The sequence below is a fragment of the Acanthopagrus latus genome, chromosome 17, assembly GCF_904848185.1.
Source record: "Acanthopagrus latus isolate v.2019 chromosome 17, fAcaLat1.1, whole genome shotgun sequence".
Classification (NCBI taxonomy): Eukaryota; Metazoa; Chordata; class Actinopteri; order Spariformes; family Sparidae; genus Acanthopagrus; species Acanthopagrus latus.
This window is the reverse complement of record NC_051055.1, coordinates 5,660,652-5,685,187: the sequence shown is the minus strand read 5'-3', so window position 1 is coordinate 5,685,187 and position 24,536 is coordinate 5,660,652. Positions and strand designations below refer to the sequence as shown.

The 24,536-nt window shown below is 42.8% G+C and overlaps 1 protein-coding gene across 2 annotated transcripts in view; it reads left to right on the top strand.

Annotated features, from left to right (window-relative positions):
• LOC119005768 (vacuolar protein sorting-associated protein 13B-like) overlaps positions 1–24,536 on the top strand; it is a 324,995-nt gene that overhangs the window by 299,067 nt on the left and 1,392 nt on the right. For both annotated transcript variants that reach the window (XM_037073678.1, XM_037073679.1), the window contains exons 49-67: positions 448–531; positions 976–1,151; positions 4,004–4,174; positions 7,547–7,754; positions 9,077–9,265; positions 9,635–9,781; positions 11,215–11,501; positions 12,122–12,249; positions 12,336–12,532; positions 13,794–13,912; positions 14,808–15,258; positions 15,726–15,890; positions 16,562–16,790; positions 18,713–18,889; positions 19,616–19,786; positions 20,624–20,800; positions 22,479–22,581; positions 24,086–24,254; positions 24,389–24,469. In XM_037073678.1, coding sequence (XP_036929573.1) covers positions 448–531; positions 976–1,151; positions 4,004–4,174; positions 7,547–7,754; positions 9,077–9,265; positions 9,635–9,781; positions 11,215–11,501; positions 12,122–12,249; positions 12,336–12,532; positions 13,794–13,912; positions 14,808–15,258; positions 15,726–15,890; positions 16,562–16,790; positions 18,713–18,889; positions 19,616–19,786; positions 20,624–20,800; positions 22,479–22,581; positions 24,086–24,254; positions 24,389–24,469 — 3,429 coding nt within the window. The remainder of the gene's footprint in view (positions 1–447; positions 532–975; positions 1,152–4,003; positions 4,175–7,546; positions 7,755–9,076; positions 9,266–9,634; positions 9,782–11,214; positions 11,502–12,121; positions 12,250–12,335; positions 12,533–13,793; positions 13,913–14,807; positions 15,259–15,725; positions 15,891–16,561; positions 16,791–18,712; positions 18,890–19,615; positions 19,787–20,623; positions 20,801–22,478; positions 22,582–24,085; positions 24,255–24,388; positions 24,470–24,536) is intronic.

Here is a 24,536-nt window from a genome sequence, read left to right as displayed (position 1 = left end):
TTATCTGCCTGTAATGGCCCATTATCTGGCACTAACAGTTGTCAGTCGCCTCAGCCATTAGATTGTGTTGCAGGGCTTAAGGGAGACTTAAGTTTTAACTACTGGATGAAGCCAAGAAACAAGTTTTTAGGAAAGAACATGATAATGCGTTACTGATGGAGGCAATAAACATTCTGTCACTGAGTGAGAGGCAGCAAAGGCATTTAAGTCATGAGATATCCATATTTTATATTGTAACCACAAACAAACACAAACAAGTTGCCCTTGGGTGTCCTTGATCTGTGTCTTTCTTGTTAACCCTTTTGCAATAATGGAGATGTATTATATGTACTGAAAACACCAACATTTTCTCAAGTGCACTGTGTCTTTCATTAAAAAGTTTGGAATGTGACATTTAGATTCCTGTGTAATGAGACTATGAACAACAGTTAGTTTGTCTCCTTTCAGGTGCCTTGCTCCAGTGGGTCTTTGCTCTATGTGTGGTGTACACTTATCACAATTGAACCTGACTCTCACATGCAGCAGAGAGTAGTGAGTAACACTCACACACACACACACACACACACACACACACACACACACACACACACACACACACAGGTCTTTACAGGCAGTGAGAGTAATACCACCCCAACAGCAAAAAACAGATCCTTTTCATCTTATACTCAATTAAAATACAGTACAATACATTTCATATTCAAACTGAGAAACTGTTACTTGTAAGTACACACTCATTCTGGATTTAATGTCTACAGCAAGCAAAGTAAGATGAACCAGTCTCCCCATTTGTTTTGAATCAAGGATGTATATCATTGATTATTGGAATGTAATACAACAAAGATCAAATCAGACATTTGCTGAATAATTGAACTTCTGAAAGCATCATCACATTTGTGCACTTATCCTGCAAGTTCAATTGTGTACATTCAGTTTCAGTATGTTTCACTGCTAATAGTTGTGAATCCCCCGTTTCAGGTGGTTTTCAGTCCATTGTTTGTCATGAGGAGCCACTTGCCTGATCCAGTAATCTTGCACATAGAGAAGAGGAGTTTAGGACTGAGAGAGAGCCAGCTGATACATGGACAGGGCCACCAGGAGCCCCTGTTAAACACCGAGGCCGACCTCACCCACCACCTCACTTTCCAGGCCAGGTAAAAAAAACGGAACAAAATCCATGGAGCAGTATCTGCTTAATCTTTGATACATTAAGATTGTTTTGTACATAGTAGTGCCTAAAATGTGCAGTAGATTTACTATATAAGTACTTTAACCTTTCTTCACATCTCACAACATATTAACACAGCTCCATATCTGTCCCCATGACTGAAGCAGAGCTTCATCTATCACTTCATCTTGGGCAGGTCCTCTGGTTCCATCCTCACTCTTTGCGCACAATGTGCCCATCAGTAGGACAAACTCGTATTCAGTCCAGTGTTTTATTATGTCATCAGCAACCAGCTCATACTGCTGTTAAGGACAGAGTCTCACTCTGGTCTTTGGTAATGGGTTTTTTTATGCCTCAGTTTAGAAAAGAGGGAGAGACACTTACTTAAGATTCTCTCACACCACATTCTGGTTTCTGTGAGCCAACATGAAGATATGATCCAGGGGAATGCAGGCACATTTCAAGGGAACAGGAAGCCAGTTTGGCAGCAGCTCCACTTCCAGCATGTCAGGTTGGACCATAATTACACCTCATTTAGATTCGGACCCTAACAGAGAGCAGGTTTTTGGCCTCATATCGGCTCTATGTTTGTCTGTGTCTGTGCGTAGTGGATTATATGTGTGTATCCACACATGGTTGCGTGGGCGGATGAGTGGTGTATTTGCACATGTGTCCTCGTATCTGTGTGTGGTCTGTGTCTATCATTGTCTTGGTTAGCTGTGTGCCAGTGCAAGTGTGACAGTCGCCACTTCATCATGGGCAGAGTCTGTCACATACATCACTACTAGGCCTGTTACTCTGTCCCAGTTCGTCAGTGTGTGTTCACACTTTCTCATATTGTCCATGTTCTCTTGTAAGAGACAGCTCTTCATACATTTTGTCATAGTAGACTTAACGAAACTGAATAAATTGTCGAGATGTTTGGTTGCATTCAGATTTAAAAGAAAGATGAAAGTAATGCCTTGTATGTGTATTTTGTGAGGTTGTGTAGTTTGATAACATCACCATGGCAACGTCATGCCACCACGTACAGATGACAGATACTTTGGTCCAAATAAAGAGTGTTTATTTTTCAGCATGGGTGGCCCCAGTAAACACCACATGTACATCCTGTATTGTTACTGTTCCTACTGTATTTGTTATCTGTACATCTGTAATCTGTGTTGTTTTATGCAAACCCACGGAAGAAAAATCACCCCTTTTGGTAGCAACTGGTGGGGATCTGAATAAACACAGTAAACGTTGAGTGTAATTGACTCCCCCTGAGAGAATTTTTTGCCATAACCGTTGTGTGTTTAGATATCTGGTCACAAAGTTTGTTTTCATTTCAGCGGCCATAAAGTAACCACAGTGGCCATACAGTGACTGGGAATATATTTGGCCCCTGTTGTTGCAGATAAATCCTTTTCATGTGCGCAGAAAGCAAGCTCAGAAACAACCAAGTGTCTTGTCTCTCTGTATTGAAACCACAATGCTCCTTGTGTTTACGATCCGTCCCCTGCCCTAAACCGCCTCTCACCGCAAAAACTTACATACCCGTCTCCCTTGTCCCCCCAACTCAATCCATCCCTCATCCCTCTCCATCTTCACAAACACACACAGAAAAACCACAATTGTAAATGTACCCCCGCGCAGTTACACAGATATAACACACACACATACACATGCGCGCAAGCACCTCCTAGAGCAACCTCTAGGATGGATCCAATCTTAAATGTTCGCTGGTCAACAGCTCGTCTTTCCTTCCTGTAATTACACATAGTTGCGGTCTCTAATGGACGAGGTAGAGAGCAGAGCTGCGGTCTGCTACACAAGAGACACAGACAAGTCTTAACCAGAACTGTTATGTCCTGCTCTCCTCATATTGGCCACCACGAGGGTTACAATCAGAAGCCTCTTCCAGTTTTTCCCCTCAGGAACTGAGCTGGATGAATAGCTTCCTGTCAACACCTTGTCCCTCTCCTCTGTCTTGCCCCAGATCCATAAGCAATAGCCCCTGTGTTCCTTTTATAGCACAATGAGCTCTATTAATAAACTACCGCTCGGGGTTAAGGGGGCTGCGTTGCTTAAGCCAAGTGGAACTGAATGCTGCCCAGAGAAAGAGAAGAAGTTATTACAGTGTTTGGATTTAGTTTGTTTTTTTCTTCTTGTTGCAAAGCCATAATCGACCAGTGTCTAAGGCTGAGATATCCAGTAGGATTATTTACTGCTGTTTAGCTTTTTCTGTGATCTTTATGAATTAGTGTTTGTAAGGCAAGACTGTTTGTCTGGAAGAAAACTCCAGAACAAAAGGCAGATTCAAGCCTCTGCTAGGTTTCAGGGTAAAGCAGAGTTAAGATGGAGGTCACTTTAATTGTTCTGAACAGAACAATGGGAATAGTCTGGGGTTGTCAAGAGATGTCTCGTTCTATACTGAAATAAAAAATAAGTTTAAATTGTTTCTGGCGTAGAATAAGCAAACATGCTGCCAAGGCAGATTTGCTGACAAAACAGACAGTAGTGGTTCACAGCCGTGTGCCTTTATGACCCTCGGAGTATGTAGGATTTCATTTCAAGCAATCACCTATCACACCATTCACCACAGAGGAGAAGATAATCAAGATAAGTGAAATCAGCTGGTGCAGTGCCTTGGCAGGAGGGGTTGCAGATTGTTGGGCAAAGATAGCCAGATACGTTTGAGAATCACTGTGGATATACATGTCCTATGAGGCATCTATTACAAATGAACTTCTACTGCATTTTCCCACAAAGACATGTAAACATATGCATCACACTTGGTCTGTGTATGTCTTGTTAGAGAAATCTATAATGACTTTGTGTTTGTGCTTCGTCCTTCAGGGAGGATGAAGATGCTTCCCACTGTGCTGTACCGATCTCCACCAGCCTAATCAAACAGATTGTCAACAAGGCTGGAAATGAGGACAGCCTGGAACACATCCTGGCTGACTTCTATGGCCCAAAAACCTCCAATGAGCCATCGTGGCCCTATGTGACCAAAGATACTGACAGGTACACATAAGTTATTATTCAATCTTTTATTTGGTTTTCAGAAATTTACAGTACATACTGTATTATACATTATACCATCAACTGCATTTCTGATTTTATAGTTATCCATTACAGGCATGACGTTCTGTTCATAGTACAGGCATTATTATAGCAGTCCAGGGATGGTTTCATGATCAGTGTTGATTATGTTTTTTGAAATGAAACATCAATGAACTGATCTGCACATCTGAGTAGGATAAATGATGTGAAACACGGCAGTATGGTGAATAAATTACACATAATGCTTGTGAGCCAGACAAACTTTGTGATCCAGATTCACACTCACAGTATCAAAAGTGAACAAGCCTTCATCCTTTCAAAACCTTCAAGACACGATTCCTTGTAGTGAGTCAACTTGTAATTCTTTTCCGTATTTATTGTAGCACTTGTGTGGCACGCACTAAAATCTGGGTGTTTGGATTTCATAACACGCATTTTGTAAGGACCCACCAGAGTGTTTTTTTTTTCTAATAGTGGGCGTCATACAGCATCCCTCCTCAAAGCAATAAGTTGTGCAAGCGAGCCCTTTAATGAGGGAGGCTTCTCTTTATTGCTTGCTCATTGTTCGCATTATAAAACAGTCAACTGCAAAGACAATGCCGAGCCATGCATCAGGCATTAACAGGAGATCCCACTGCCTTCCCCACAGACCAGAGATTAAGTCTGTCACTCTGTCACAGCCCCACTTTCTCACATAAGTCACAGGGCCTTGCACTCAGTTATAACTTGGCACAGCTTTGCAGAGCGCACAGTGTGTATACTGTATATTTGTGTATGCACATATGTGTGTACATTAGACGCATGCATTCATTTGCCTATACTGTCGGGGCAGCACACACATGAGTGAATCTGTCTCTCTGGGAATCATCTTTTGTCACAAAGCAATCATATCCTGATAGCAGTGGTAAAAGACGCTGCCACATGCTCTCCCACAGGCTCCAACCTACAAAGAGTCCCAGTGGATCTGCTGGACATGTGAGCCATATGTCTGCCTGCGGTTGCCTTGGTTTCTCTGCCCTCTACACATGCGCAAATACACACACACCCACACTCACACAGAGTGTTGCCCCTGCACATGTGTACACTTGTGTTATATACACACACCACCCTACTGTACACATCGCTCACCTTCGAACGTCACACACACTGCACTCACTGGAAAGCTGCTATCTGGTGGTTTGGTTGTCTGCTTTCTCCACTCTCTTCCCTGTGAGACAAAAACCCTATGCCAAAGCACAATTCTCATCATGGAGAGCAGCACTTTGTCTGAAACACAGAGATCTTCTATTTTATGTTTAGGAGCATGAGGGAAAAATGGTAACAGAAGAAGTTTTAAAAAAAAAAGGATTAATAGCATTGATTTGTATCTCTAAACAAGCCCAGAACTTGGGCAACAAGTGAAAACCACAGTTTAATTTGTATATTTTTCCTGGATGTTGATAACAGTGATACATTTTGCAGTTTGGAAAGAGGGTTCAGTCTCCATGGCACAGCAGACAAACTAAACCAACTGAACTGCTTGGCAGGGAGTGTGTAAATATTGTGTCTTTAAGGGGCAGAGGAAGTTGAAAGTGGTAAATGTTATTTTTCTTTCTCTGTCGGATTTTTAATGGCAGAGGGGCACCTCCACAATCATTAAACAAACATCTTGTAGTGGTTGGGGTTAGGGTAAGCTCTGGCTGCAGGGTGTATGTGTGTGTATGTGTCAGTGTGTGTTCAGAGCAGTGTGCTTTTCAAAATACACGCTTCTCAAACCCTCAGCTCCAGAGTTGGTAGGTTTTGACAGAAGCTGCTGAGCACATTTCTTTCAATTACTTTTTTGTGAGCTTTATAATGTGATTTATGAGCCCTGTACTTTACTGCCCTCAGCCTCAAGGTCAATGTCCTTTTTAACCACACACTCACACAAACACACACAAACAGTTGCACACAGATAAGCGCCAGAGAATGGTAAAGACAAGCTTAAGTGTCCCTTTTTAGAGCAGAGAGTCTTGTGACAAGCTCACTGTGGCAGGTTGGTAGGTTGAGCGTAGTCTAGGAGGCCTTAGGGGACTGAGAAGGCCGGGTCGCCTATGATGGCTTTGAACTTCAGAGTGAGTCTGAGGGGAACTGTTTGTTTGGCTCTCTTCTGGCAGTCAGCGCTGTTTAGGGTTCACAAGACCATGATTACTTTGAAATGACTGCAGTGTCAGAGGATCAGTGGAAAAATGGTTGAGTGTTTCTGTCTGTCTGCCTGTTTGTCTGAGTCTCCACATGCCCATGTGTGTTCCCAGTGCCTTGTCAACCGTTCTCTGTATCTGTTTGTATTGCATAACTTGTTTGCCGACCTTTTCTTTCTGTGTATTTGTTTAGCCTGACTGTTAGTGTGTTAATGGTCTGCGTAGTGTAACCATATAAGAATTGTTTGTATATATATACAACACATTTAAATGCCTGTTTAAGGCTGCATGCTGCTCAATATTTGGCACTGTGGAAAACCTGTCCATAGTCCAGATTACAGGGGAAATTAAGTCCTTTATCTCAGTGATTGAGCATAAATGGGTTATATTACCAGGCTGATTTGACAATAATTGTTGTTTATCAATACTGCATTACGGGTAGCTGTGTGTCTGGTGAATGTATAGACAGAAAGACAATCAGCCACGACATTAAAACCATCCTGCTTAATATTGTGCAGCTTGCACTTGTGCGGCCAAAACAGCAGTGATCTGTAGAGGCATGGTCATAAGATCTTCGGGGTCTGTCCTGTGGTGTCTGACAGAGACATTTTTAGTGGATCTGCCTGCTTGTCTTGTAGCTTGTTGAACCCACTGTACATAGAGGTGTTCAGTCAAGGAATCGACACTGTCAAAATTGAATATTTAATTAGCAGATGTTCCACTTGTTCTTCAAATGTATGCAGTATTGTATCTTACCACAAGCCCAAAGCTGCCACCTGACTGCCTGTAGGATTGGATCGGTAGCAGTGTACTTACAGAATATATATCTGTTTTGGAGACAGTTCACCTATCTCTGCCATTGTTGCTCAGGGATGAGTTACCACTGCTACCATGCTAAACACCGGGTCATATTGGATGTTATATTTGGAGACTTCTGTGACCTAATAGAAGACAAAGACCTTACAACTACATGGATGCTATTGGAAGTGACACACAACATGAAATTGAGGACCAAGCTTAAGTTGATAAGGGAAAAAGACTTCCAGCACTACATGATGAATTATATTTCAGTTGTAAAATGATGATGTACATATTTTTTGTCAATGAGTCATTGTAGGATCTAATCCTAATGCTTTTGGAATGTTTTCTATAATAGTGTGTTCTCTCCCCACAGGCCAATGCTGGAGCCCCTTGCCCAGTGGGACAGTCCCATGCAGGTGAAGTTATCCTGCTGGAAGACCGGCTTGAACACTCTGCTGGTGGAGCTGCTCCCCTGGGCCCTGCTGGCCAACCACTCCCAGTGGGACCTCTGGCTTTTTGAGGGAGAGACAATTGTGCTTCAGATACCAGCCGGCAAAGTCATTGTTCCACCCAATTTTAAGGTAGGGGTCCACTGCAGAGACCAAGATATCCGCACTGTTAGTTCCAAGGTCTGAAAAATGCTAGATTCTGCATTTCCCATGATGCAAATTCATAGCGTCTTTCCTTAGACTTACTAAGACTAAGAGATTTTACAATTTTAGACGACTACAATTGTAAAATGTTTTCCTTCCCTTAATTTTCCTATTCCACTAACACTTTTTCATATGATCCTTACATAGCATTAGCTATGGTATATCAAAGGCTCATATTATATGAATGTCAACTTTCAAATGTATGCCATCAGGTCTAAAGTTTAGTATTGGCAAAGAAGCTTTGCCTGTAATAGTAATTCTGATTCTGAGAGACATTAATGGACTGTATGCTTTCCAAATTTTCGTCATGCATGATCTATAATGATGTTCCTACTGCACTGAAGATATACTTTGTCTTCAGATTAAGACTTACAAGTCTGTCTTTTTCGTGGCATGACAGCCTTCATTATGAAACCGTCTCTTTTCAGTTTCGACTAATAAGCACAAAACCTTAGCTCATTCACCAGAACTGCATTACTACAATATTCCCTGCTTGACTCTTTATCTGCAGCCAAGCTCTGTCATTGTATACTGTAGGCATGTCTTCACACTGGCTTCTGAGATCAGAAGAAGAGGACTGCAGATGGTTTTCCCCCTGTGGAACACAACACAGATTTTTCTACCACTAACACAGAGCTAAGCGGGAAGGCAGAATATCAAAGAACAAATGCTGATACGGTTCAGCACAAAGAAACAAATAAGAAAAGTTGTAAATATGTAATAGCCTGTGAAATGGAAACAAATAATGTTTCCATAGCACCCTGCATTTCATCATGGCACGGCAAATGGAGAGGAGATTTGGTTTCCACTGCAATAGTTTTAGACTTGATGGGTTTATGTGAGAAGGTTGATGTTTGAGCGGCATGTTTCATAATGCTGCGGAGCTGCATGGCCAAATTAACAATCAGTGTGTCACTCAAGCATCTGTGGGGCACATAAAGAGTGTTCTCCTGACAAAGCCAGCACTAATGGAAGTTAAATGCCGCTCAGTTCCAGGACTATTTGAAATGCTATGCAGGGAACATGGACACTGTTAGAAACATTGTACTCAGTGGTTGGTAATGAAGCCACAGCGGAGACTCTTTCCAAAATGCAATCAAATACAGTCCATTTTAATAAGAACTTTTCTCCAACATGACTGATATTGGTTTCATTTTTGGTCTAAATTGTTCATCTGATTGCCTCCCCTCCTTGCCCTCTCATTGTTCCTGCTCTCCCCCTTCCATGCCCTCTTGTCCCCCACCATCCAGGAGGCCTTCCAGATTGGCATCTACTGGGCCCACACTAACACCGTCCATAAGTCTACAGCACTGAAACTGGTCCATGACCTGACGTCTCCTCGATGGAAGGAGGGATCAGGTTCAGAGGTGGTCACTCTGGATGAGGAGGGATACGTGGAGGCTGACATCACCCTGGGAGCCTTCCCCGGTCGGCAGAAGGTGAGAGAAACAGCGGTCACACATTAAAGCTTCTGCAGCATACAGGCAAAGATGCTCATTGAATATCTCTGAATTTAGGGTGATGTAATCTGTCAAAAGGCTGTCACCAAGTGCTTGCGTGACTGGTGATCCAGTCAATCTGGCAGCCTGGCACGAGTTCTATCTGCTTTCATGTCTCCATTGTGGAATAAATTTATGGATAATCTCACATTTCATCCTGTGTTGTGGGAACTCGCTGCTTTGAGCAAAATGGAAAAAGATCTGGTCGTCCCTGACAATGCTGCCACCAACAGAACCACTTGGAAACACCAAAGTTGTTTTTTTTATCATTCATAGCTAACGTCTTTGTGTCTGTTGTTTCCTCTGTAGCTGTGTCAGTTCTGCGTGTCGTCTGTAGTAAGACACGGCATCCAGATCCTGCAGATAGAGGACAGAACAATTCTTGTCAACAACACTCCTTACATGATCCAGTACAGGCCTCTGCTGACTGACCATGCACTGGGAACTGATGACCAGGTAATGTGCAAAGACTAAATGTTAGACACACACGCTCTCTCCTCTCTTTGTGCACTGAGCTGAACTGAATCACACTCTGTTTTCAAACTTTACGCACGCAAACATGCAATAAGTTAACCTCAGTGGTGTGACTCAAAGGCAGTTTCACAAGAGTACAGAGGATTTCTTCTTTGACTTAATGAAAAAATGTCAATCATGTCAACTCTGGGCTATTTTTGTACAAGGCAAAATATGGGATGCACAAATACAGAATCTTTTTGTATGCGTCTTTCTCCACCTTCATTTAAACATGTAAAACAGCTGTTTGTGCTGGCATGCTGCTAGAACATATAAGAAGTTTCAGGCTAAACAAGGTTAACATTTCATTCATCACAACGCCCAGTCTCTAAGTCCCACCAGCTTAACTGTCAGCTGCAGCTCTCAGTAAAACTGTGAAATAATGTAAATCACGCACCCATAGCTTCAGTTCCTCACTGCTACCTCATAACCATAAGGCCCGTGTGTGCGCATGGTTCTGCAGCACGTCTGTCCTTTCTGTTTTCTGAAGCTTCACACATGCACTGTATTCCCTATGCACATTACTCACACACATCCAGCACGGCACTGCCACACATGCACATACTGTAGCTCATATGCAGTAAGCCGTTTTCCATCAGATCATGTTGCTCTCCTTCTCTCCCTCGACCGTTCTCACCATGTGGCAATGGCACTTCATAGGGACATTAGACAAACAACCAGAATTGGATGCAGGTTTCCCTTCTCGCTTTCATCTGCTGCTTGTTCCCAAAAGAGACCAACAATGTAGTGATGTCATTTAACAAGCCTTCAGACCCTCTTAAAGAAGGATGGCAGAGCTCGCCAGTTGCCACTAATTGACTGAAAAAACCTTTAAAAAAAAAAAAAAGTGAGCTTAAAAAAACTAAATAGCGGGCAATGGGCTTAACAATAACACAGACCACAAACAAGGCTAGGAATTCCTTTCTAGTTGGTCTATTCATCATGCTTAGTGCCTAATCCCTGTAGTCTTCAACTACTTGCTGCTCACTGGCTGCTAAACCAGCACAGCAGGGCTTCTCTGCTACCAATTTATCGCTAAGCTCAGTGGGAGAAAGAAGAGAGTACAATAACAATGTGGTTTTACCATGTATCTTTGGTTGTAATGACTTGCATCTTGTTGCTCTCTTTCTTTTCTTTTCCTCTGGGCCTTCATGTCTCATCTCATATCCCTATTGTGTTGTGACGTTTGTCTACTTCCCTTCTTTCATTCTCATTTGGTCCCCTCACTTCCATTCTTTTTTTTTTTTGGTCTTTTCTCTTTTTGTCCGTATTTATCCTGATCTTCCCTCCACTCCTCTCTTCATCCTCTCCTGTTCATCTCCTCCCTCTTCTTATCTCCTTTCCTCTCCTCTCCTCCCCCCCTCCCCTCTCATCAGGCCTGTGAGATACCAGAGACAGCAGTATTCAGCCTGGCACCCTCTGAAGAATCGTCTGTGGCCAAACCCTGCTCTGTTCCATGCTGGGACCTCCTCCAAAACAGTGTCCAGGGAATGGTGGAGTTCCCTGTGTCGCTCAGACAAATGCTCTTCAGCTTGTTCCCCAGACCTGACAATGGAGTTGGATCTGCAGAGTGGAGCATCCCCGCTCCCATCCGACCAGACTTCCCCAGGCAGAGTCTGTCTGTTCCTGAGGAAGCTGACTCTGGGGGTGGCCTGAGCAGCAGGTGGGTGAAGCAGAGCATTTGTGGCTTGCTGGCCGTGACAGTCCATTTAGAGCTGGGTACCGAACCCCGGCTGGCACACGACATGAAGCGAGGAGGTACTGTTGCTGGTCACAGCTAGTTAATTGCTGCAGATGAAGCAAAAAGAGAAGTTCCCTCAACATTTCCACTGTCAGTCTCTCTGTCTGTCTTGTGCAATTGATCCCTTTCTCTCTTTTTTTTTTGCTCTTTTCTTCTTTCTCTCTTTCTTTTCTTTTCTTTTTTAGCTTAACTTATAATCCCCAATGAAAAGCTTTTTCATCTTTCAATCACCAAACACAGGTTACATGGAGTACATGGGCCAATGAGCATGTATTTTTCCTCTGATACATCGTTGTGTTCTGCTGTTTGACTGGCCAGCTCGGCTCTCATTTACTGTGTGCAGCCAAACATAGACAACTCCTGGCTTCAGTTAGGTCTCTCCCCATGGATAGATTCGCGAATGGACATAGCAATAATGTGACGTTTGACATGTTAGTGGGCGTGTGAGCTCTTATCTGTGTGCGGCTAGAAAGGGTTGGGATATAATCTGTCTGTGGACAGTTTATTTATGGGTTTGTTTATGTTTAATTTGTCTTTTGCAGAGGGCTAGTACTGACATATCAAGAACACCTTGGGGTGACATACATCATTCTGAATGAGGACCCCTCTCCTCGCATGCTGATCCACAACAAGTGTCCTATCCCACTGCTGCTAAAGGAAACTGTCAAAGGTCTCCTCTTCAATCATCTCATACTGCTATGCTGTTCATACCACTAGGTTTTGCTACCTGCTCTTATCTTTTCATATCTTCAATAGAAACTCCAAGGACTGAGGTGTACTGCCGTCCTCTGCCTGCTAACTGCTCCATGCACCACGAGCTCTACCACCACTTTTCCAGTTTCCCTGAGTGCCGGCAGAAAGAGATGCTGCCCGCACTGCTGTTGAAAACCACCTCAGACCACAGCTCCCCCGACTGGACTGACCCCATAGATATCAACTGCCCCGGCACTCAGGTAAAAACGTGCAAAAAAAACCCTGATTCTCTCTTAAAATTTAAGAAAAAGTAAAAGCAATCATTTGAAAGGGGACTGTGTTTTCAGACCTTAGTTTTACCAAGTGTTCTTGAGCCCATCATGATACCATCACCTGTTACCAACAAACCTGTTTGCCTGTAGAATATTCCAAACAGGTGTTTTTAGAGCATTACACACCTTCTTTTGTTGTTTGAGAAGCTTTATTGGCATCAAACCTATATTTACATAAGTCAGTAATGTTGATGCGGTAAAACATTTGGTGTATAGTCTTTGAACTTTTTTCAGTAGAGCTTCACATCAAAAAGGATGAACAAATGATCGCATTCTGTCTGTGTGTATGTTTGATACATCCCAACATTTCTCAGGGTTGGCTTTGTAGATTATGACGTATGAAGGTGTGAGGGGTGTGTCTCAGGTGTTAGGGGAACTTTCACACCTTTCAACACTAAATATACAGTATATTTCCTATTTGATTTTAGTTAGTTAGTGTGGGAGTATAAAACATTTTAAAACAAATCTTTATTACTTAACGATGTAGATTAAAGAACTCATTATCACTGCTATTAGCAGTTAGGTGGAGCCCAAGTTCATGATAAGTTAATAGCAACTATGATAAATAATAACTGATGTTTTTAATTAGCTTACTAATGACAACCAGATACATGATGATCCTTGTTGACTCTGACTTTCTCTTCATATTTTCCTCCAGAAGATGTGTCCCACCCTGCACGGCATGATTGCGTGTGCCCCAACAAGTATTAAATAGCCAGCTAGCCAGTATTGTTAGTTTGCTCAGTGTAGTAGTGTGGGGTTAGCAACATGTGTCTATATTGTTTGGTGTTGTGTCTAGCCAGCTGCAGGGTTGAGGGTTGAGGTTGAGGCTGTGTATCTCTAGTTACTGTGAGGTCTGAGTCTGACTTCTGTGGTCAGGGTGAGAGGTCAAAGGTCAGACTTGTTATGACTGCTCAGCGAAGCGTTCAGGCGGGATCAGGCGGGATTCGTCACATGCACATGCAGTGCTGAGCGCTCTGAACCTGGAGCTGTGGAGGTTAAACTCAGACACATGTATGCTCCGAAACACTCTCACACACATACGAAGAATGTTGAATAGAGGCTGAACTGTGAATCTGTGAATGGGTAAACTGTCCTCCTCAAAGTTTATTTAAGGTGAAAATGAGCATGTGCGGTAGAGAATGTATTGATATACCTCACCACACATCTGTATTATGTCCTTGCTCAGGTGGTGTTCCTGCCAGGCTTTGGCTGTCTCTACATAGACGTGGAGTATGAGAAAGGCACCTTGGTTCTGTCTCTGGCACCAGAGGGCAGCATGGATGCTGTAATCAACCAGCACAACAGGTATGTGTGCACAGGAACCACAAGAAATCATCCATGCACGTTGTTCTTCCTCAACCTTGCGGTATCTCCCCAAGAGCCCTTTACTGTGTTCTCTTCAAATTGCTTTATAATTATTGTTAACAGCAATGTTTTCGTGCAGCAGTTGTTACTTGACTCCAAACATGAAGAACTAGGCATTTCTTTTCACCACAGGAGGGCAATAAACCCTCAGTGTTGTCTTGAGTGAAATTAGTACAGTAGAACATGCTATTACAGCTTTATTCCATTACATCAACACATAGCTGCCTTGTCATTTTGCAAAACAGGAAATTAACATAATCACATATTAGGTAGATGTAAACAGATTACATCATTCACTGGTCCCCCTTTTGTGCTCTACAAAGCATCTGAATCATAAGATTTAAGCTGTGTTTACAGGGTGTCTACAGGTCATTAAAAACTCTTGAATTCACTTTTATTTGGTATTATTATATCATAATCTCAGTCATTAAATCTCAAAGCTGTGTTTGTGAGGTCTGATATGCCACAAACATTTGGTCAACTTTTTTTATTCCTGTTTTAATTTCTTTTTCGCTACAATGAGTGTCACTCTTCTGTGTGGATACTGTCTCTTGACTTTATACATGCACTTCTCATTTGGTAAAATGTAGATAAACTTTACTCACTATAGTTATCATATTCATGCTTAAAGCTTTCCTCTGCACTGGACCATCTGTTCACAGCATACATTTATACTTACCTGCATTATTTGAACAAGAAAAGAAATGATCTTGAGAAAGTCTTAAGTTTAAGTGTCTGATACCTGTAGATGTGCTAGTGTAAGATGGACATGTCATCTTGCGTATAACACTTACAAAGGGAATTTAAACATCTGATGTTTTGTTTTTTTTTTCAGGTCGTTTAAGCTGTCCTGTAGAGTCCTCCTCAGTGAAGCCAGTGTGGTATTGAGTGATGACATCACCAGCCCCTCTAGTCCTGTGGAGCTGCTGAGACTCACGCTGACCAAGCTGCTCCTCAGCCTGGCTCCAGCACCCACCTCCCTGCCGCCAGAGCTGGCAGCTGACCCCAGCTTGGACGCAGCACCCATCTCCGCTCTGATGCCTGATGCCTCTCTGATCGAGCTCTGCTGCTCCAGTCTGCAAGTGGACAACCAGCTGTACAATCGAGCAAGTTTCCACTTCCCTGTGCTGCTGTGCCAGGATCAGAGAGGGGGAGCTGATCCCGGGGGTCCGTGGAGCAGAGACGCTACCCCCACCCAGTCTCCTGAAGCCCTGGAGGAGTTCAAACGCTCCTGTTTCCTGCAGCTGAGGATGCTCCTGTCTGGAGACGGATGCACTGTGGAGGAGGTTGGATCCATTTTTCTGTCGTGGCATCTCCATTTTCTTTCTTGTAGCAGGCATTCCAAATTTACTAGAACACTTCTGCTGCTAAAAGTGTTGTAAGCGCTACTTCTGTGACTTCTGCAAGCACATTGTACACCCCAGAAACCAAAACAGCAACCATCTAAACACCAAAGAAAGTTAAATACACGGAATTATGCAATGCATAGCCACGTAAAAACCACCTGATTAGCAACATACTAGCATAACGTTTTATTCATTCGAATTTATATTGATCACAAACGGTAATTTCTTTAGTTAATTAAGTAACAATCTAGAACACTGGTGATCCTGCAGCAAATTGGTGCATTTTTGCTCTTGTCAATGAGGACAAAATTCCTTCAACACTGAAATGCTCTCTAATAAAATGATTTATTGGTGTGTCAAGGTCTGTTTATTCCCTTTATAAAAACTCGGTGTGCTTTTCTCCTCAGGTCACCTTTCAGCTCCAACCTGCCAGAGTCTACCTTGAAGACACCTTTGTTTACTACATTAAGACCCTGTTTAACACCTACATCCCTGACAGTGCCATGGCCTCAGCCTCGGCAGAGACCCAGAGGAGTAGGAAGCCCAGATCAGCCCCAGTCCTGCCTGAACAGGTGCACTGTTCATAATTGTTTTATTTATGTGCTGATTCAGCTGGATTTTGTCATTACTCTCATAAGTATTTGATTAATCTTTTATATTTCCTTGCTCTCTGGCAAAAAAAAATCCCTCTCCCACCTCCAGCCCATTAAAAACCCTGCTGCCAGGATTTCAACTCTGGCTAGGAAACCTGACCACATTACATCTATCCTGGCTTCCTTACACTGGATACCTGTTGCTTTTGGAATTGATCTTGATTTTATTGATTACTTACCCCGAGAGGCCTTGCTCTGACTTATTAAACAGATCTTTTATTGCCCTATTTAATTTCGTCAGATATATTCCCTGTTGTTCCAAGGTCTAGATTAATAAACAAAGGTGATAGAGCATTTGCAGTCAGAGTCCCTCAACTTTGGAATGACCTGCCTGATTGGAATAAGGCTGCAAATTCAATCTTGACCGTTAAACTACTTTTGAAAAATAACTTTTTAAAAATGCTTTTTGGTGATTTTATTTGCTTTATGACATTCTGTTTTACTACCTTTGTGTTTTATGTGTTTAGCCTTTATGGATTTCAGCCTGTTTTATTTGCTTTTTGCTTTAATCAGTTATGTTTTTTATTGTAAAGCCTGTGTAACTGAGTTTATTATTATCATCATTATGTCAATCCTAAAATTTCTTCCAGGTGCTTCAGTCGGTGCAGGCGTTGGTGCATCCTGTGCGGCTGCAGAAGCTGACCATCCAGCCAGTCAACTTGTTGGTCAGCATCCACGCCTCGCTGAAGCTGTACATCGCTTCGGACCACACTCCCCTCTCCTTCTCCCTGTTTGAGAGGGGGCCGCTGTGCACCACGGCCAGGCAGCTGGTCCATGCTCTGGCCATGCACTATGCTGCCGGAGCGCTCTTCAGAGCCGGTGGGTGCTGAATGGAGGGAGTCGCACTCATATTCACATGCTTCCACATCGTTCACACATATACAGCAAATGGTCCTTCAAAACAGCTTTTATTTCATATTTTGACACTAGACATTGAATATACCTTGTTTTTCTTGTCACACTGCAGAGACACAGAATCACAGTCGGTTAGGGTTACACTCGTGCGCACTTAGTTTAGGCCAACGTTGACAAAAGAATAACAGGATTTTTGCTCAAGTGAGAAATTCCACAGATTATTCTCACCTAGTCTAGAGTTGAGCCTTAAATTGATTGCACCCAAGGGCTCACATTTGTTTGTGAAAGAACATGCTGTAAAATTTAAGAGCTCAAAAAAGCGAAATCTGAATCACCGGAGGCTCAAAAAAAGATTTAGATTCTCTCATTGTCATGATTAACTGTTTTATTTTAAGGTTAGACTGATGACTCGTTATACATCAGGCTTATCAGGCCCTATTAAGGCTCTGTGCCTCCTCCTGTGTTGTCCTCCTGTCTAGTCAAAGCCTCCACACATGTTCCGATTTAACCCAGTAATTTCCACATCAGAAATCACCGTTCTGTGTGGACACTTCCTTCCCGCTGTCTCTCGTTAGAGCCCTCATTTCTGCTCGTATTTCAACACGTCACCTCACCGCGCTCTCCTCATCCTGAGTCATCATGGAGCGAGGGGCACTGGGAAGCATTGCATTCTGGGGCTGATTAAGACTAGGATGTACATGACTACGACCACACGTACACCCACAGGCGTAAAACCACGCACATCCACATGCAAAGACTTAAGAACATATGGATATTTACAGGCGTACGCTCACAATGCATACACTCCTGTGTGTGTGTCTGTGTGTGTGTGTGTGTGTGTGTGTGTGTGTGTGTCTGTGTGTGTGTGTGTGTGTCTGTCTGTTAAAAAGCATGACTCAGCCCTGTAAACATCAGCTCCTGTCAGGACTATACGCTTTACCAAAACCACAGCCGGGAGAGAATATGAAGCAGAAACGACCACTAGGCCCCACCGGAGTTGGTTTCCTACCATTAGAGTCCATCAGTCAAGTGCAAATTGACAGAGAATAAGAGCAGAGCGGGCTCTGGCATCTCGAAAAATGGCTATTTGATTTTTGTGATGCAATTGTCAGTGCATAAATATCAATGAGCCATGCCATCTGAAGGGGACTCTATGGTTGAATGAGAGAAGTGAGATAGTAGGAGGCTGTAAATCTCACTGTGGCATGTATGATTTCATACAGGAGTGTGTACGTCTGTGTGTGTGAGTGTATGTGTGTATATGTGTGCACGCATTTATGAATCTTAGAATAATTCCAATTCAATGAACGCAACGCTTAACATATAATCGTGATGAAATAACATTTTGTAAGTTTCCTCTGTAAAATGTTTAGGTTGGGAGAGCCTCCCACTCTAAACTGCTTTTGGCGAGTAGAGGAGAGTGAAAGTGAGTTTGCTCATGGGGCTTGTACGCTTAATGTTCCTCCGAAGAGCAGGTGTCTGTTTCTGTTGAGAACAAAACTCATTCTAGCCGTTTAAAAAAAAAAATGTTGCGGTATTATGAAGTATGTTCTGAAAGTTGTGTGTTATAACACCATTTTGGCTCCCTCCAAAAATAATACAATTAAAGTTTATGTGTTTAAATATTTGCTTTCCGTCCAAGGTTTTCTTGTAAAGCTAAACTGAAAGAAAAAAAAACGTCCCAGAAAATGGAAAGAAGGCTGGTTAGAAACTGTAGCTTAAAGGAAAGGGAGATTGAACGCACTCAGTCATTTTTAAAACCTCTATTCTTAGCGGCCCTTCATCGTGAAAAGAAAAAATATTTTTGACACTACTTATTAATGTTCGTGACTGTGTTGCATGACATGACTGATTACAACACAACAATTATGATTTGTCTGTCTCAGGTTGGGTGGTGGGCTCTTTAGAGATCCTGGGCAGTCCTGCTAGTCTGGTGCGGAGCATCGGTAACGGTGTGTCCGACTTCTTCCGGCTGCCGTACGAGGGTCTGACCCGCGGGCCTGGAGCCTTCGTCAGTGGGGTGTCCAGAGGGACCACTTCTTTCGTCAAACATATCTCAAAAGGTAACACAGATGCTCATAAAGTTTGGTTCATTTTTGAAAATGTTAATCTTTTGCAGATACATTTGTAATTATTGAAACCTTCTGCCAGACAGGTAAAACACAGACTAGAGATCGACTGATATGTTTTAGATCTTTTTTTCCAGGGCCGATACCGATGATTAGTGTATTGTATTTAGAATAAATACAATTTACTCTAGTATCGTACTTTTGAGGTACTTAACTTGAGTATTTAAATGTTCTGCTGCTTACATTTATATTTACATTTAGGGCATTTGGCAGACACTTTGGTCCAAAGCGACTTACCTGTACCAAGTACATTTGTCACAAGATAGAAACCACAACATATCACTGTCAATAAACTAAAAAAGAAACAGAAAAGAAAATTACAACTATTTTTTACTCCAGTACATGTATTTGATAACTCAAGGAACAGTTGTTCTGCAGATGCTGACAGCCTGTGAATCATCATTTTCCATTTAAGATACAATTCTAACAGCATTTACTGTCTCTATTCTTTACCACATGTGTGCAGAGGTGTCCTCCAAACAAATACATTTTGAACATGATGTTTTTCTTCAGACAAGTTTCCCTGTTTTAATCTTGCTTTCATTCATTCATTTGAGGCACTTTAATGACCTTTACCTCGCCTGTGAAGTTACCAGCAGCATTCATAACATCACTGTGAATTGTGAACATTGAGTTTGAATGTCTCAAATTTGTGTGTAGGCACGCTGACGTCCATCACTAACTTGGCAACGAGCCTGGCCAGGAACATGGACCGACTGTCTCTGGATGAAGAGCACTACACCAGGCAGGAGGAGTGGAGACGGCAGCTACCAGAGAGCCTGGGAGACGGGCTGAGGCAGGGGCTGTCCCGACTCGGCATTAGCTTGTTAGGTATGTGAGGATACACTCACACACACACCAACACAAACCTCTTACTATTAGGCATCTTCTCAATAACACAAAAGCACTGTTAGTGTTTTTAGATGAGAAATGGCACAAATGACAGAAACATTTAATGTCAATACAATTGAAATTGAAGATTATCCAGATTTTAATGAAAATCTGTTGAGCACAAAGAATCATTACAAGTAATAAATCAACCCTAAAAAGTACTGTTATGTGCTAAACTCGCATTAAATATAGTTTATATAATTTTATGTTTTATTGCTTATCATCATCAAGCCCAATATAGGTTCTCTCTTTCCATACATATCACTGGATATGCATATCTTCTGCTGTCCGTTGGCTTTGACTCAAAGAGGCACACACCCTGTGGTGTGCACAATTACAGAGAGCTATGAGACGGAGCAGTGGAGACAGCGCAGCAGGGACTCAATAAACACCCAGAGGCCAGTAAAACTCAAGTCTGTCTCCTATCAGACTCGGGGAGACACAGAGCATATTGACACTGAAACCAAACAGCTGCTCGCATCGCTCTGGGTTACAGTGGATTATAATTCCTAAAATGCACTGTCAATTACAACATCTGCGTCATACATAAAATAAAAGGGTAGATATGTCCCTGCAAGTCCCATTTAGGACATTTAGGATTCTGTTAGTCTGAGGCTATACCCCTTGTCTCACCAAAGTGACATCACTAATTACTATTTGTCCGCGAAAGATGTCACTAATACTGTGTTTGTCTTGGATGTTGTAATTGTAAGTGTCTCATTCCGTATTTGACAAAACACAATAATAAAGAGCAACAACCGTTCCTTGTTGTTTTAGGAGCAATTGCAGGCATTGTGGACCAGCCCATGCAGAACTTCCAAAGGAACTGGGAGATGCAGAGCTCAGCTGGAAGCAAGGCCAAAGGGGTCATCTCTGGAGTGGGGAAAGGCATTGTGGGGGTTTTCACCAAGCCCATCGGGGGAGCAGCTGAACTAGTGTCCCAGACTGGATACGGTGAGTTCAGGAGGGTTAAAGATAACAGCATGCAGAATGAATCCACCATAGTGTTTTCCTTTGCAGGGCTGTTTCACACGCTGTGTTGCAGGGTGTTTTTTTGTAGAAAATCAGTGGCTGAAGTGCTTGTCATTAAATTTTGATTTGTTTTGGATATTATAATGGCCTCCTTAATTTTTCTGTTTCACATACACACAAAACACAGTAAAATTAAAGCATAATTGGAGCATAGTAATTGTTGTGAACGAGTCCAACATGACAAACCCATTTTGGAAAACTTTCAGAACTTCGAGGGCAAAAAGCTAATATCTCCTTTATGTTGTCATGTTTGGCAACAAGCTCCATCATTCTGTGGGGAAACACTGAGCAAAGGAAATGTTTTTGAAATGTTTGTTAATGTAACCTGAAGTCATTTGAATTACATTTGCAAAAGAATGAAAAATGTCCTTAACTACACACAAGCACATTCTGACTGCCACACTGCAGTAAACTGAAGTGTAAAGAGAGATTTGGCCGTGCAGCAAGGTCTCAAGTTTACCACAACTCAACAAATAGGTGTCACGCACAACTTTCCAAGGAGCCCTAGGCAACAATATCGTAATAAACACATATATGAATTAGAGTTAGTGTGTCAGGAAGATCATAAATCCATCAGTGGATGGACAATCACTCCCCCTTACTGCTCTTGGCTCCAGCCAGAAGCCAAGTGTTTATTAGACCAGGCTTTCAGTAGTGGAGGACCCAGAAGGACGGATGAAAGACCCCGTGACACGCGAGCTCATATCCCTAATCATACACACACAAACACTTTTGTATACAGGCAGTCAGCCTATTTGGAATTTGAGTTTTATTGGGGGCAGAGGATAGGGTTGACGGGGAATGGGTCAGAGGGTGGTGTGTGTTTGTTGGCGCTAACAGGTCTTGGCTACAGCACATCAACAACCAATGAGGTTCACAGCTCCGTGTAAGAGCAATGACTCCCTGGGTCCTGGCTCTGATCTGCCTGACCCTCTGAGCTCAGGACAACACGCACACAAACTTAAGCATATGCTCGCTGCAAGATACACCAGCTTGCATTAACATCGACACTCACTGACAGAACAAAACTCAGTCTGCTGGCTATAAATTCAGATCGACAGTATCGACTAGTGTCATAACTGTGTCACTCTCCATCCTGCCTTATGAAATCCGTGGATATACCTACACACGCACTTGCAAACACCCACACAGAGTTGAGCAGCACTGCAGAGTACCACTGCAGTGACATCATTAATGGATCCCACTGTGTTCTTTATGGCTCTGTTTTAAATCGTTGATGACTTCACTGGCTCGCTGCTGCTGCTGCTCTGCTGACAGCTAGAGTGGGATGAAGGAAAACTGACCACACGCACACGGGTTATGAACTCACACACACTGACATGTACACACAGAGCCATCCTAATCATCTGGTGGTTTTCTGACCAGTCTATCAGATGTATTCATATGTAGCATAATCACGCTAAGAGGAACTGTCTGTTTCCGTCAAGTGTCTAATTAATCAGATTTTTAGTGAGATTTAAATCTTTAAATGTGTTTTCTTTTCGGATCCATGTACATGATCCACAATAAGGTCAAACACAGAAGACAAAACATCCCTGATAGTTACATTGACTGTCTTTGTTTGTGTCTCCTCCAACAGGGATCCTTCATGGGGCAGGACTGTGGCAGCTTCCTAAACAACTGTATCTGCCCACAGAGGAGAAGTCAGCTCAGGCCCCAAACAGCCACCTTAAATATGTCTGGTATGATCCCCGGAGTCATTCACTTTTCCTGCAGGCTCCTTTACTTTTGTCCAGTTATTCGTTAAATGTGGGACACGTGTACTCTCCTTTGCTTTCCTTGGACTCGCTCCAGGATCTGCTGTTCTTTCTCTCTGCCTTACCTCTCATCATTTTTGCTGTCTTGTTTAAAAAAAAAAAAAAACCTTGGAGGGTTCATTACCTACTTTCCATGAAAAAAAAAAATCTGGAAAGATGTTTGACCTTGATCCCACACATGGTAGCCAGCCTGCCCTCCCTTGTTCTCATCGAGCCATGTTAAAAGGTTTTTATAAGCCCTCTGCCAAAGCCGCCAGCTAGAAATTGTTCTTGTTGTTTAACTGAGAGTCTATCCAGAGATGTTTCCCAGTGCCATCAGATGGAGGAGGAACACCGTCCTTTGTGTGTGTGCCTAGATGGTTTGGTGGTCAGGACCAACTCAGTTTACAAAGGTTGCATGCTTTCGCCGAGCAGAAGGTTACCTTTGGGTCCTGCATTGTAAAATCATGGCTTGAAGCAAGGCCGCATTGACAGCACAGCATTACATCTGAGTGTTTCAAAGATTCCAGTATGCTCTCTCAAAGGAATTCTTAATATTATCATAAAAATTAATAAGAGGCCTCTGTCATGGTCAGGTTATCAGGAGCTGTACAAAAAGCATTTACGGCATTTTATAATGAATTTTCCGCAATTTAGTTTGGTTTCCATAGCTATCAAACATTTACTTCTAATAGCAGTCAGCATCGACTGTCAACTGCCATGAGGAAAAAGGCCAAATGTGAGATGCAATATTTTTTCAGGGCATTACACTTTAGTTGTCATCACCCGAGGGGTTAGCAGTATGTTGTGCTGATGTTAGAGAAAGTTGAAAATATATGAAAGCTGAGATAATGCTCCCCTGTGGTTTTATTCAAGCTGCGTTGCAGTCAAACTGGCTTCCATCAGGCATCCATCAATTATTTTTACTACTACAGGTAGCACAGACACTTGAGGGGTCAGACTATGTGAGCAGAGTAACACTGAACAGAACCAAAGTGTCCCTACTGTGGCTGCTGCAACATCTGCTCTGCAATTTAAACACCTGCCTTCCAAAGTAAACTGTCAGAGAAACATGACTGAAGACTTCAGTTGCTGCACACGTATGTCTCTCTATAGAACGTGTGTGTAATAGGAACCACAGAGAGAACGTGGAGAAATGTAAATTACAGGATGTGTGTGAACACATATGGTGACTTGTTTGTGTGTGTTGAGGTGAGCTGGACACTTTGTGTGGTCTTGTGTTTATCTGAAGTAAGGAGGGCTGCCATTATATGAATGGGTACATACACACATAACCCACACATGCAGGGGACATAGTGGTATTGTTGCTTAAAGCACATGTGGTGATTAATCCTAAAATTACATCGGCTTTATTTTCCATTAAAGTTAGAATTGTAGATAGTGCAATGTTTATGTCATAGATACATCCCTCTCTGCTCTCTGACCACAGGAAGATGCTCCAGTCTCTGGGTCGGCCAGAGCTCCACATGGCCCTGGAGGTGACCATTGTGAGTGGGTCGGGTCAGGAGCATGCCGGCTGTCTGCTCCTCACCTCTGAGGTGCTGTTTGTGGTCAGCCTCAGTGAGGACACCCAGCAACAGGCCTTCCCCATCACAGAGGTAACTGACAGGATGTGTCACACATGCAAGCAGTCTCCTTAGGGTGTGAAAGAACTATTGTAAAAGGCTAACTTTCTGTAGCTGTGCTGATGTGCAGACAGTGAAGTGAATGTGAAATCTTGTGTCGTCTGCAGGTGGAGTGTCAGCAGGAGCCTGGACAGCAGGGCGAGCTCACCCTCACTTTGCAGCAGCAGACAGTCACCAGCGACACAGAGGTGAGACTGAAACTAAGAGAAAGGAGCTGCACACAGACTGCACTGTACAAAACATCGATCAAAGACT